The following is a 14,084-nucleotide window of genomic DNA, read 5'->3' on the forward strand; positions in this document are numbered from 1 at the left end:
GTACACACACTATGTAAACAAATGTACCGGTACATCAAATCCACTTGCATGCATAATTAACAACTGTTTGTCCATTCACATACACAAGTGCAGTTACTAAATGTCAGTTTTCTTAGGAAATGTATATATTTCAAATGATGTATGTCTGTACATCATAATGTAGCAATTTAAGTGCAATATTTTCGGTCTATTCACAAACACATAATGATCTCTCCATCCACTTGTCCATTCACGTACTGTACTCAACCCCTGTAGTGTTTGTGGTATTCATGTTTATGTCAGGAGCCAGCCCTGCTGTCAAGTCCAATAATGTGAACATCCACCCACACACTGATTGAATATTTACATATGTTTGTCCCTTCACACACACACAAAATGTAAACATGTGTTTGACCATTTGCATACACAAAAAGTCCATGTTTGCTCATTTTGGTATGTAAACAAATGTATATCAAATCCACTTGCATGCATAATTAACAGTTGTTTGTCCATTCACATACACAAGTGCAGTTAATAAATGTCAGTTTTCTTAGGAAATGTATATCTTTCAAATAATGTATGTCTGTACATCATAATGTAACAATTTAAGCATCTGCCTGTCCATTCACATACCGTACACATACCGTACACACACTATGCTTGTTTTTTCCATTCACAATGTTATAAGAGTGACCTGACTGACACATCCCACTGTGCAGGTTGTCCAAGGCTGCCGACATGGACCACCACTGGGTGGCCAAGGCGTGGCTCAGCGACATGGGCTTGCCTCAGTACGCACAAGCGTTTCACACCCACCTGGTGGACGGACGCATGCTCAACTCTCTGAGCCGCCACGACCTGGAACGCCACCTGAACATCTCCAAAAAGAGCCACCAGGTCAGCTTGCTGCTGGGCATCGAGCTGCTGCGCTCGCTCAGTTTCGACAAGGACGTAAGTGAGAAAGCGCGCGAGGTAAAAATAGAAGCTTTCACTTGAGTGAAAAGTGCTTGTTGAAAATGCTCGCCAGGCACTGCAGGCCCGCCGGATACAGTGCGAGCACCAGAATGCGGATCCTCTGGTTTGGACCTCTCATCGTGTTGTCAAATGGATTAAAGAAATTGACCTCAAGGTGAGATAAAATATAATTTTCCATTTAAAAAAAAAAATTAAGTAAGTAACACCCCTTTCTGTCCATCCATGCAGGAGTTTGCAGAAGGTCTGGTTAACGCTGGCGTTCATGGAGCCGTCATGGTGCTGGATCCCACTTTCAGCAGCGACACCTTGGCGACAACGATGGGAATTCCCAGCAGCAAACACATGCTTCGCAGACACCTTGAGGAAGAGGTGACAAACCTGATTGGCCCCGCCAGGTAAACACAGGCATCCAATAGATCACTGGTGTCAAATTCAAGGCCTGGGGGCCAGATCTAACCTGTCACATCCTTAAATATGGCCTGCTTTAGCCTGGAAATATTATAAAGTACTTTATATTTTCCTACTAGATGTATTTGTTCTTTCCATATTGACCGTTAAAAAAAAATATATATATATATATATATATATATATATATATATATATATATATATATATATATATATATATATATATATATATATATATATATATATATATATATATATATATATATATATATATATGGAGGAGAAAAGGTGATGCCTTTAATCCCAGGAACACAATTCCTACCGCCAAGCATGGTGGTGGTAGTATTATGCTCTGGGTCTGTTTTGCTGCCAATGGAACTGGTGCTTTACAGAGAGTACATGGGGCAATGAAAAATGAAGGATTACCTCCAAATTCTTCAGGACAACCTAAAATCATCAACCCGGAGGTTGGGTCTTGGGTGCAGTTGGATGTTCCAGCAGGACAATGACCCCAAACACACGTCAAAAGTGGTAAAGGAATGGCTAAATCAGGCTAGAATTAAGGTTTTAGAATGGCCTTCCCAAAGTCCTGACGTGTGGACAATGCTAAAGAAACAAGTCGATGTCAGAAAACCAACATATTTAGCGGAACTGCACCAATTTTGTCAAGAGGAGTGGTCAAAAATTCAACCAGAAGCTTGTGGATGGCTACCAAAAGCGCCTTATTGCAGTGAAACTTGCCAAAAGGACATGTAACCAAATACTACCATTGCTGTATGTATACTTTTGACCCAGCAGATTTGGTCACATTTTCAATAGACCCATAATAAATTCATAAAAGAACCAATCTTCATGAATGTTTTTTGTGACCAACAAGCATGTGCTCCAATCACTCTATCACAAAAAAATAAGAGTCGTAGAAATTATTGGAAAGTCAAGACAGCCATGACATTATGTTCTTTACAAGTGTATGTCAACTTTTGACCACGACTGTAGCTGCTTCACGGGTGTCGAACTCATTTTAGCTCAGGGGCCGCATGGAGGAAAATCTGTGCACATGCGGGCCGGACCATTAAAATTATGGCATTAAATCTAAAAAATAAAGACAACTTCAGATTGTTTTCTTTTTCTTACTTTGGCCAAAAATAGAACAAACACATTCTGAAAATATTACAAGGAAAGAAGAAAGTGAATAACTGAATACATTTACATATGCATAAAAATGTGTTTTCTTTTGTATTAATTTTTTTAATTAATTAAGTAAAGTTTTTGATAACCTTTTTCCAAAACACAATATAGAATGTGAGATATAACAGGATAATGCATACATTTATCGTTTGTTTTCAAAGCGGTTACAAAAAAGTGGGACCCCAAAAATTTACCGTGGGACCCCATTTTTATGACTTGATGGGGTCCCTGGGACCCCATTTTGAAAATTCCTAGCGCCAACACTGATGGAGTCTTGGTGCGTGCAAAACAGCAGCAGGCGGCTGTGGCCTGCAGGCCGGTTCTAATATTAATCAAATATCATCCCAGGGGCCATAGATAATTCATGACTTGGCCTTGACTTTGGCCCCTATGATATAGCACATTTAAAAACAACCTCAGTTGACTAGATCTGACCAATCTAAGTCTATGAGCATCAACATGATTTCTCACCGGCATTGAAAGTAAACAGGTTTTTAAAAGAAAACTAATATTTTATCGGACTCTGTAAATTAGTTTGCTTGTTGATTATTTTTGTTTGGTTTTGTATTGTGTAGTTATATTTATATGGTAACTAATATTCTGAGGCTGTAAATTGTTTGCTTGTTTGCTTGTTGATGTTTTGGTTTTTTTCTGTATTGTGTAGTTATAATTATATGCTTTTACTTGTAATTGTATTGGGTTTGTGGAAGACTAGTGGGTTGTTGTGGCAACCAGCTAATGGGGATCCTTAATAAAAAAATCAAAATCAAACTGATGAAGCCTAGGCAAAACGTCTTCTAAGACAAACCAAACTGTCCAGTTGCAATCGATTGAATGCTCTGGGATGACAATGACCTGGATGAATGAGAACATTCATAGACCAGTTGTCCAAAGTGCTGTACTGTACAGAAATACAATTTCAAAAAAGTGCACGCAGTGTCACATTTACATGTCACAAGTCATCCATCCAATTGAACAGTGAAAAAATGACAGTAGATTGTATGGTGACTGATTTTAATGGTGACTGTGCGGCCGTTATTTTTTTTAACCGTAAAAAAAACTGCTATCTTTTTTCCACTTACAGTAAGACAACTACTGTAGATTTTATGGTAAAAGAAAAAGAAACTGGCAGCTCAGTTGGTAGAAGTTTAATGTAAAAATGACAATTGTACTGTTTTTTCATTTACAGTAATATGCTCTATTTTCAGACAGTTTTTTTTACAGTGTTTTTTATAGCATATTACTGTAAACGGAAAAACAATCAGTTTTTTACAGTAAAATTTACAGTGGTTTTTTTTTATAACATATTACTGTAAATGGAAAAACAATCTTTTTTTACAGTAACATTTACAGTGTGTTTTTTATAGCATATTACTGTAAATGGAAAAACAATCTTTTTTTACAGTAAAATTTACAGTGGATTTTTTTTAAAGCATATTACTGTAAATGGTAAAACAATAGTTTTTTTTTACAGTAAAATTCGGCCAACTGAGCTGCCAGATTTTACTGTAAAAAAAAACCAATGGTACTGTTTTCTATTTACTGTAATACACTGTAAAGACAACTGTAGACTTTTGGTTTATCAGTTGTCAGAATTTCACTATAAAAATAACAGTGGTACTGTTTTTTACACTTAAAACATTACTGTGAATGTTTTCTATCTTCAGATTTTTTTTACAGTGTAGTACGTAAAAAAATATATTCATCAAATGCTTAGGCAATAGTGTAATAATATCACAAGGTGGATATTTATATGTTTGTATCTTATATATTCATTGTTACAAACGGCCCTCTGAGGGCATCCATAATTGCGGTGTGGCCCTCAATGAAAACGGGTTTGACACCTTTGTATGGACATAAAGACAGACAGGCAGCCATGATATTTCTCTGTTTTCCTTCAGGGCAGAAGCCAAACAGGATTTTGAGCGTTCAGTTTTGGGAACGCCGCCGACTCCTCTTCGCCAAAACTCCCCGAGCAGGTCACCTGGGTCGGCTAGTCGACACACCGATGATGAAGGCTCACTGAGGAGGAGGGCTGTCAAGGTGGGGACCATGGACGGAATTGGGGGGCACTTATTAACATCCAAAACTAATGTAACACTGTTGAATGGATACAAGTCAAACACTTGTGCCAGGTGGAAAACTTCCACTCAGACTGAAGCATGTCCCTTTGGACCAGGGGTCGGCAACATTCAGCATACAAAGATCCGTTTGAGCCCATTTCCTACCAAATAAAACCCATCGAGAGCCGCAAACTATGTTTGACCTAGTGTTGTCCCGATACCAATATTTTAGTACCGGTACCAAAATGTATTTCGATACTTTTCGGTACTTTTCTAAATAAGGGGGACCACAAAACAATGGCATTATTGGCTTTATTTTAACAAAAAAAATCTTACAGTACATTAAACATATGTTTATTATTGCAATCGAAGAACAATTTTGTCCTTAAATAAAATAGTAAACATACAAGACAATTTGTCTTTTAGTAGTAAGTTTGATTGATTGATTGAGACTTTTATTAGTAGATTGCACAGTACAGTACATATTCCGTACAATTGACCACTAAATGGTAACACCCGAATAAGTTTTTCAACTTGTTTAAGTCGGGGTCCACGTTAATCAATTCATGGTATCGTAAGTTAAAGTAAGTTTGTAAGTAAACAAACAAAGGCTCCTAATTTGTCTGCTGACGTATGTAGTAACATATTGTGTCATTTCTCATTCTATTTTGTCAAAATTATGAGGGACAAGCTGTAAAAAAAAAAAGGATTATTAATCTACTCGTTTACTTACTGTTCATATCTGGTTACTTTGTCTTTTAACATTTCTGTTAAAATGCAATAATCACTTATTCTTCAGTTGTTTGGATACTTTACATTCGTTTTGGATGATACCACACATTTAGGTATCGATCTGATACCAAGTAGTTACATGATCATACATTGGTCATATTCAAGTGTCCAGAGTCGTATCTCCTGAGTTTATAAACATAATGTGAATTTTTAAAAAAGGAAAAAAAAATTGTGACGATATATCGATGTAATCATAGTAGTATCAACTAGATACGCTATTGTACTTGGTATCATTACAGTGGATGTCAGATGTAGAGCCACCCATGGTATTTGTTTACATTCAGGGTGCTAGCTTGCTGTTAGGGGTTAGCTATCGTATCCTCCTACAGTGTCTACACACTGTGTCTGCTTGTAAGTACTCCGTGATTGTGCGCTGCCGAACATGCTCCTCTGCTGGCAAAACCAGCAATGTCATGACGTGACGACGCACCGAGTATAGTACCGTTTTTGATTAATTAGTACCGCGATACTATACCAGTACCGGTATACCGTACAACCCTAGTTTGACCCCAAAAATGACAATAACACCACTTACAGTTTCACTACACTTATGTTATAGAATTTATGAAATCGAACAGTAGACAAAAAACTATTTACCGAGTATTTTTGCTCAGATTATCTTTCTCTAGTAGTCCCGAAACTGCTCTTTTTCGGTCACAGCGAGTGCTGTGTGTTTGTTCTGGAAATGTCTTTCACCATTGTTTGCTATTTTCTCCGCACATATTAAAAGCACACAGGAACAAGCAACCTCGTCAACAGTGAAAGCAAATAAATCTGTCCATAAAGCGTTCAATTTTTCTCTTTTTTTGACGTGTCCATTGCTCCCTTAACTGCTAAAAAACAATACAATTGCTTGGCAGCAAAAGATGACGATGATGTACATTTCCGTCCATCCAACCATTTTCCATCGACAAAATATGGAAATACGTTTGATATTTTTACAATACAAGATCACCAAACTTTCTAAAATAACTGTTACATTAAACTAAATAAAAAACAATAAAAAATTACACTTATGGTTTTATTTATTATGTGTTATTATATATTATTTACCTGTTCAGTGGCCTTGTGGTTATAGTAGGCCTGGGCAATTATTTTGACTCGGGGGCCACATTTAGAGAAAAAAATTTACCTGGGGCCGGTATATCTATTTTTAGGAACACTAATACAAAACCTCACAATAATGTCTTGATTGAATGCTAAAAACGTTATGACAGACCGCCTTAAAAAAACATAATGGAATTTTACATTTTTCTATGAACGATAAAACACTGAATATTGACAAAATATGAACGTCACACCCCCTTTCGATCGACATATTTTACAATCAAGTGAAACGCAACAAAACAGTGAAATTTGAACAAAATAAACCCACCTACAATCTGATATATCTGATATTTGCTGAACAGGGATTAATAAAGTACTTTCTATTCTATTCTATTCTATTCTATATATCACTAAGCTTTAGAACTTTGTTGTGAAAATCTCCTTACGCGTCTGTGGAAACGCTTCCCGCCCACACTGCTTGGTGCCTCATCTGAGCTGTTGTGACGTAGATTACCATAGTAACTAATTAGATGACCATAGTAACTAATTAGATCACCATAGTAACTGGTAAATCATCCGTAAGCGCAGATTTCAACCATTGAAATACTTTGTATAGTTCAAGACTTACGGTCATTTGAAAACATCACTGCACATCATAATGGCAGCTACAGTTTCCATCTTAAAGATCTAAAAAAAATTATTTGGGAATGTGGCCCCCGGGCCTTAATTTGCCCAGGTCTGGGTTAGAGTTTCCGCCCCGAGACTGCAAGGTCGTGAGTTCAAACCTCGGCCGAGTCATACCAAAGACTATAAAAATGGGACCCATTACCTCCCTGCTTGGCACTCAGCATCAAGGGTTGGAATTGGGGGTTAAATCACCAAAATGGTTCCCGAGCACAGCCACCGCTGCCGCTCACTGCTCCCCTCACCTCCCAGGGGGTGAAGATGGGGATGGGTCAAATGCAGAGGATCATTTCACCACACCTAGTGTGTGTGTGACTATCGTTGGGACTTTAACTTTAACTTGTGGCCATTATTTATTGACATTTTGTTTCAAAGCCAAAGGGAACCAGGGCGGAGGCATGAAAGGAAAGAGGCGCATGCGGCTCCAGAGCCACGGGTTGTAGACCCCTGCTTTGGAACAAGCCCAGTCTCTGTGATTGGTTTTCTGGCGCTGTATTTGACTGCCCAATCAGCAGTCAAATGCGAGACACATGTAAGAAGGAGTCGCAATCATTCACAGGAGGAAGACATTGGTTTTTATTTGTTTTTATAAGTTTTAAGGTTGAGCACTGACTATACACACTTACTCTTAGAAATTTAAAAAAATATATTTAATTGTTTTTTTGGTTTTTTTACATTTCGCGCTTAAAATCTTTTGACAACTTCAAATCTGTATATTGTGTGAAGCTAATCCAAAATGTGTATGGTGTGCGACTATGTGTAGCGATTATCTGATGAGTGTTACCGGAAGTGTTGAGCGAAGTCAAAGGGGGCAAGGCAAGCTCGTAGGTCCGTGGGCAGGCGTGAGGTCAAGGGCAGGGGCGAGGCGTCAGAGTCCGTGTCCAAGCGGGAGGTCGAGATCCAAGAGGCAGCCAGGGGACCAGAGGGAATGCGGGGAGACGAGACACACACCTCGTGACACGGGGAACGGAGGAATGCTGTTGGAAGACGACAAGGGACACGAGACAAATGAACACGGAGGGGGAGAGACGCAGAGAGAGAGAGTGTGTATAGCGCAAGAGATACTCGGCTTACTGTACTGGAACAGGTTGCTACGTTCTGGCCCGGAACGCAGGTTTGAACTGGCTTAAGAAGCCCAGGGAGTTCATCAGCGGCAGGTGTGTTGAGTGCAGCGCACAGATGAGTGTGCCCAGGCAGTGACAGTTATGATGTTAAAGGCCTACTGAAAGCCACTACTACCGACCACGCAGTCTGATAGTTTATATATCAATGATGAAATCTTAACATTGCAACACATGCCAATACGGCCGGGTTAACTTATAAAATGCAATTTTAAATTTCCCGGGAAACTTCCGGTTGAAAACGTCTAGATATGATGACGTTTGCGCGTGACGTCAATGGTTGAAACGGAAGTATTCGGACACATTGTATCCCAATACAAACAGCTCTGTTTTCATCGCAAAATTCCACAGTATTCTGGACATCTGTGTCGGTGAATCTTTTGCAATTTGTTTAATGAACAATGGAGACTGCAAAGAAGAAAGCTGTAGGTGGGATCTGTGTATTAGCGGCTGGCTGCAGCAACACAACCAGGAGGACTTTGAGTTGGATAGCAGACGCGCTATCCGATGCTAGCCGCCGACCGCATCGATGATCGGGTAAAGTCCTTCGTCGCGCCGTCGATCGCTGGAACGCAGGTGAGCACGGGTGTTGATGAGCAGATGAGGGCTGGCGTAGGTGGATAGCTAATGTTTTTATCATAGCTCTGACGAGGTCCCGTAGCTAAGTTAGCTTCAATGGCGTCGTTAGCAACAGCATTGCTAGGCTTCGACAGGCGGCACACCATTAACCGTGTGGTTACAGGTCCAGTGTTTGGTTTGGTGTCTCCTGATAGTAGTATTGTTGATCTTCTGTCTATCCTTCCAGTCAGGGGCTTATTTCTTTTGTTTCTATCTGCATTTAAGCACGATGCTATCACGTTAGCTCCAAAGCTAAAGTGCTTCACCGATGTATTGTTGTGGAGATAAAAGTCACTGTGAATGTCCATTTCGCGTTCTCGACTCTCATTTTCAAGAGGATATAGTATCCGAGGTGGTTTAAAATACAAATCCGTGATCCACAATAGAAAAAGGAGAAAGTGGGGAATCCAATGAGCCCTTTTACCTAAGTCACGGTCAGAGCGAAAAAGATACGTCCTGCACTGCACTCTAGTCCTTCACTCTCACGTTCCTCATCCACGAATCGTTCATCCTCGCTCAAATTAATGGGGTAATCATCACTTTCTCGGTCCGAATGGCTCTCGCTGCTGGTGTAAACAATGGGGAAATGTGAGGAGCCCTTCAACCTGCGACGCCACGCTACTTCCGGTACAGGCAAGGCTTTTTTTAATCAGCGACTAAAAGTTGCGAACTTTATCGTCGATGTTCTCTACTAAATCCTTTCAGCAAAAATATGGCAATATCGCGAAATGATCAAGTATGACACATAGAATGGATCTGCTATCCCCGTTTAAATAAGAACATTTCATTTCAGTAGGCCTTTAAACATGCATGGTACATTCATTCTATTATACAAGCAGTAACAGTTTTGTATTTCCTCTAGCCTCCAACAGGCTTCAGCCCAAAAGCACGCAACGGGCGGGACTTGAGTTGCCACAGCAGCTATGGCTCGCTATCTCGTGACGTCAGAGAGCAAACACCGCCAAGAACACAAGGGAGCCCCATCAGGTCTTACGCCAACATCGGGGTCACCAACGTCTGAAGTACTTTCTTTCAAAAACAAAAAGAGCCTTTTGAGGACAGATTGCACATACTTGTTTGTTCAAGTGTCTGTTTGCCAGACTCATCATGTGAGTTTTTTTTTAAAACGTTTGTTAACCCCAAATAACAGGAACAAAAAAAGATGACGAATTAAATCCTAATTGATTATTTTTGTATGTGTTGTGAGGACTAATGAGATTTCTATAATAGATTTGTATCAAACAGGGTACTTGACAAAGCAAGTCTTACACTAGTGTCAATTGTTCATGTCTTTACAGCGCTGCTGTTTGTGATGCCTTGTCAATGTCAGAACAATTTACAAAAAAAAAAGTGGAGTTTGTCGAGTATTTTCTATGTTTGATTGTCAATTTTGCACACTGTTATGTTTTACATGGAATTATGTCAGACCCTCACTTGTTTGATAAAAATTTCAAAAAACAATAACAATCGATCAAATAAAAATTAATATTTGCTCATTAAACTGTTATAACTCTATTTTCTGTATAATTGAATTTTTTTTGACATATTCTTCAGTAAAAATCTCTCACAATTGGACATTTTTTGATCATTTACAGTGCAAGAAACTGATATGAGGCTGCCGCTATAGACATTGGAGAGGCATACGTGAGCGAGCAGGCACTTGTTGCTACCATAGTGTAAGGAAGGTATTCATATGACCCCATTCGTGGGTGGATCTCGCATGAGAGGAAGAGGGGGATTAATCATTCTGCAATGCATTCTGCTGAAAATGATGGAAAGCACTATTCGACATATAACTGTGGAAATAGTGTCAAAGCGCTTTGAGTTCCTTAAAAAGGTAGAAAAGCGCTATAAAAGTATAACCCATTTACCATTTACCATTTAACAGGTGCTGTGGTCAAAGTTGGAACGGCCAGAAAACACATTTTAAAATATTAAACACTCTACTGCCATCTGGCGGCTAATTTGCCCCAATTTGTCACGTTTCATGTGTCAGGTAAACCTTGACAAATGGGGCCATAAGAATCCCCGTCCTACTGTACCATCCTTTCCCTCAAAAAAGCCAGCAGATTTAGTTTAAAATAAACTTTAATCACACAAACATAATACTGTATAATAAATATATGTAATGTTTTGCTAAGTGAGTGAATGCATGAATGAATTAAAATAATATAATGCTTTATTGCCATAAAACATGAAAGCATGATGACGGTGCAGTTGAAAACAACATCCATCCATCTATCCATTTTCTACCGCTTGTCCCTTTCGGGTTCACAGGGGTAAACATGTTTAAAAAAAAAAAAAAAACCATCCATCCATCCATCCATCCATTTTCTACCGTTTATTCCCTTCGGGGTCGCGGGGGGCGCTGGAGCCTATCTCAGCTACAATCGGACGGAAGGCGGCGTACACCCTGGACAAGTCGCCACCTCATCACAGGGCCAACACAGATAGACAGACAACATTCACACTCACATTCACACACTAGGGCTAATTTACATGTTTAAAAAAAATACATAAACACTAGTACAAAAAGCCGTGCAACACTTAAAACAGTGTCAACTATTGGGACAGATTCAATATCCTAATGGCCCACGGGTAAAAAAAATGTTTTAGCTCTAGTGTGACCACATTTTTTAGCTCTTGTGTGACCAAAAGCTCCTCCCTGATAGCAGCAGGTCGAACAAATGCTGACCAGGGTGAGAGCTGTCTACCAGGATTGTCTTTGCTCTGAAAAGGCAGCAATGTGGGTGGCCGATGATCTTCTCCGCTGTCCTGTTCACCATTCCAATAAATTAATGTAGAAATGTGACTACCAAGATTGATTATATATATAAGAGATCAAAAATGTCTCCAAACTGGACTTTTCGACCAAACGGAAGGTGATCAGACTTTTAATATCAAAGTACTGTACTGAGCTGTTCCTAAAATAGGATAGGTGCATGTACTTCACATACAAATAAAAGCTACAACGTTGTTAAGGCATGGCTTTTTAATTTTATAAAAGTAAATACCGTATTTTTCGGACTATAAGTTGCAGCTTTTTTCATATTTTGGCCGGGGGTGCGACTTATATTCAGGAGCGACTTATGTCGGAAATTATTAACACATTACCGTAAAATATCAAATAATATTATTTAGCTCATTCACGTAAGAGACTAGACCAGTGGTCCCCAACCACCGATTGGTACCGGGCCGCACAAGAAATTAAAAAAAAAAAAAAAAAAAAAAATTTTTTATGAAATCAACATAAAAAACACAATATATACATTATATATCAATATAGATCAATACAGTCTGCAGGGATACAGTCCGTAAGCACACATGATTGTATTTATTTATGTAAAAAAATAAAAATAAAAAAATTTTTTAAATACCCCCCACCCCCACCGGTCCGTGGGACAAATTTTCAAGCGTTGACCGGTCCGCAGCTACAAAAAGGTTGGGGACCACTGGACTAGACGTATAAGATTTCATGGGATTTAGCGATTAGGAGTGACAGATTGTTTGGTAAACGTATAGCATGTTCTATATGTTATAGTTATTTGAATGACTCTTACCATAATATGTTACGTTAACATACCAGGCACATTCTCAGTTGGTTATTTATGCGTCATATAACGTACACTTATTCAGCCTGTTTTTCACTATTCTTTATTTATTTCAAATTGCCTTTCAAATGTCTATTCTTGGTGTTGGGTTTTATCAAATAAATTTCCCCCAAAAATGCGACTTATACTCCAGTGCGACTTATATATATATATGTTTCCTTCTTTATTATGCATTTTCGACAGGTGCGATTTATACTCCGGAGTGACTTATACTCTGAAAAATACGGTACATTAAATAACTTTTTTGTGTGTGTTTTAATGAGCAGCCTGTGTTTTAACATTGATAAAAGCATATGAAATTAAATTTGAAAAAAAACTTGCTCTGAACCAACCGTATGGCACGTCACTATATTATATTATAATATGTATACACCACTGGAGTGCATCTGTGCTGGGTTGGAGACATATGAAAAAGTGACTTTAAAAAAATCAAGGAAATGTTGTATATCCTCTTGACAACGGGCGGACGTCATTTGTGTTTTGCATAACAGGGCTATTCTAAATGTCCACCGTGGAGGACGCTGCAGTTTCTAACAGGATTATTTACACAAGCGTCCTGCTCCATCTAGCAGGAAGCGGAGGAGAGGCACAGGTGGTAAATATGACAGTAAACAAGTATGATGTCGCCTCACACAGTCAATATCTTGGAATGAAAATGTGATAAAAGTGACAGCAACAGGATATTAAAGGCAAGATCGACATCATAGAAACACATAGTACAGGAAATGGAATGTATTGCAACGTAAGAAAGTGCTCATCTTGTACATCAACAATTGCACCTTTATCGCAATTATAAACAAACCTGTACTTAAATGTACAGGTAATATGTCATGATGGCAACAGATTGACCCTGGAACAGATTATTACTATCTCCTTTATTTGTCATTGGGGAAAACAAACTGTTTCAATTCAGGGGAAAATCAGAGCTTAGTCAACGTCCTGGAATGAATTTTATTTGGCCTTTGACGTTCCGCCGTAGTTAATAAGTAAGCCTTATCAGATACTCTCATGGAATTGGTCATTGCATTACACAATGACGATACATTTGCCACAGTAAAAAAAAGGTTTGGTAAACTTAAGAAATAATATAACAACTTCCTCCTCTTTACTCACAGTGACAGGAGCTTCCGGGACTTTCTAATGATGACAACACAAAATCAGACGACTAATGTCTGACGGCCTAGCAAGATGACAACATGTCTGGAAAGGTTGCACAGTTTAAAAATTAACAAACATTTTACACTCAATAATATATTCTACATACTTGTATAATGGTATATATTATAATAACTAATGTCAATTTTGATGATACAAATAATATTTGTAAGGATGTTTTGGTTTTTCTGACACTAAATTGGAAAAAATGATGGGAAAAAACATATAGATATAATACATTAAAAATAGGTCATTGTTTTACAGTATAACCTCAACTTACAAGCTTAGTTGGCTCTGTGACAGAGTTTTTAAATGAAAACACTTGTATCTCACATTAGCATTACCCATTGAAATGAATTTGAATTAATTTAATTGGTGCTTGCCCCCCATTCTCAAAACAGCACAATTCAAACATGTAACATGCCTTTTAAAAAGGAAAAACA

The 14,084-nt window shown here is 38.5% G+C and overlaps 1 protein-coding gene across 5 annotated transcripts in view; it reads left to right on the forward strand.

Moving 5' to 3' along the window:
- Nucleotides 1-10,377, forward strand: part of kazna (kazrin, periplakin interacting protein a) — a 556,243-nt gene extending 545,866 nt beyond the window's left edge. The window contains exons 14-18 of one of the 5 annotated variants that reach the window (XR_009826859.1): nucleotides 699-930; nucleotides 1,007-1,108; nucleotides 1,183-1,349; nucleotides 4,457-4,593; nucleotides 9,738-9,875. Coding sequence is in view for 4 of the 5 variants with exons in the window: in XM_062054433.1 (XP_061910417.1) it covers nucleotides 699-930; nucleotides 1,007-1,108; nucleotides 1,183-1,349; nucleotides 4,452-4,593; nucleotides 9,738-9,896 (802 nt within the window). In the remaining variant the exon portion in view is untranslated. Of the gene's footprint in view, nucleotides 1-698; nucleotides 931-1,006; nucleotides 1,109-1,182; nucleotides 1,350-4,451; nucleotides 4,594-9,737 lie in introns of all 5 variants that reach the window. The other 4 variants (XM_062054433.1, XM_062054435.1, XM_062054434.1 and 1 more) reach the window with 4 other exon arrangements.
- Nucleotides 10,378-14,084: the final 3,707 nt, after the last annotated feature.

This window comes from Entelurus aequoreus, linkage group LG07 (genome assembly GCF_033978785.1).
Source record: "Entelurus aequoreus isolate RoL-2023_Sb linkage group LG07, RoL_Eaeq_v1.1, whole genome shotgun sequence".
NCBI classification, from domain to species: Eukaryota; Metazoa; Chordata; class Actinopteri; order Syngnathiformes; family Syngnathidae; genus Entelurus; species Entelurus aequoreus.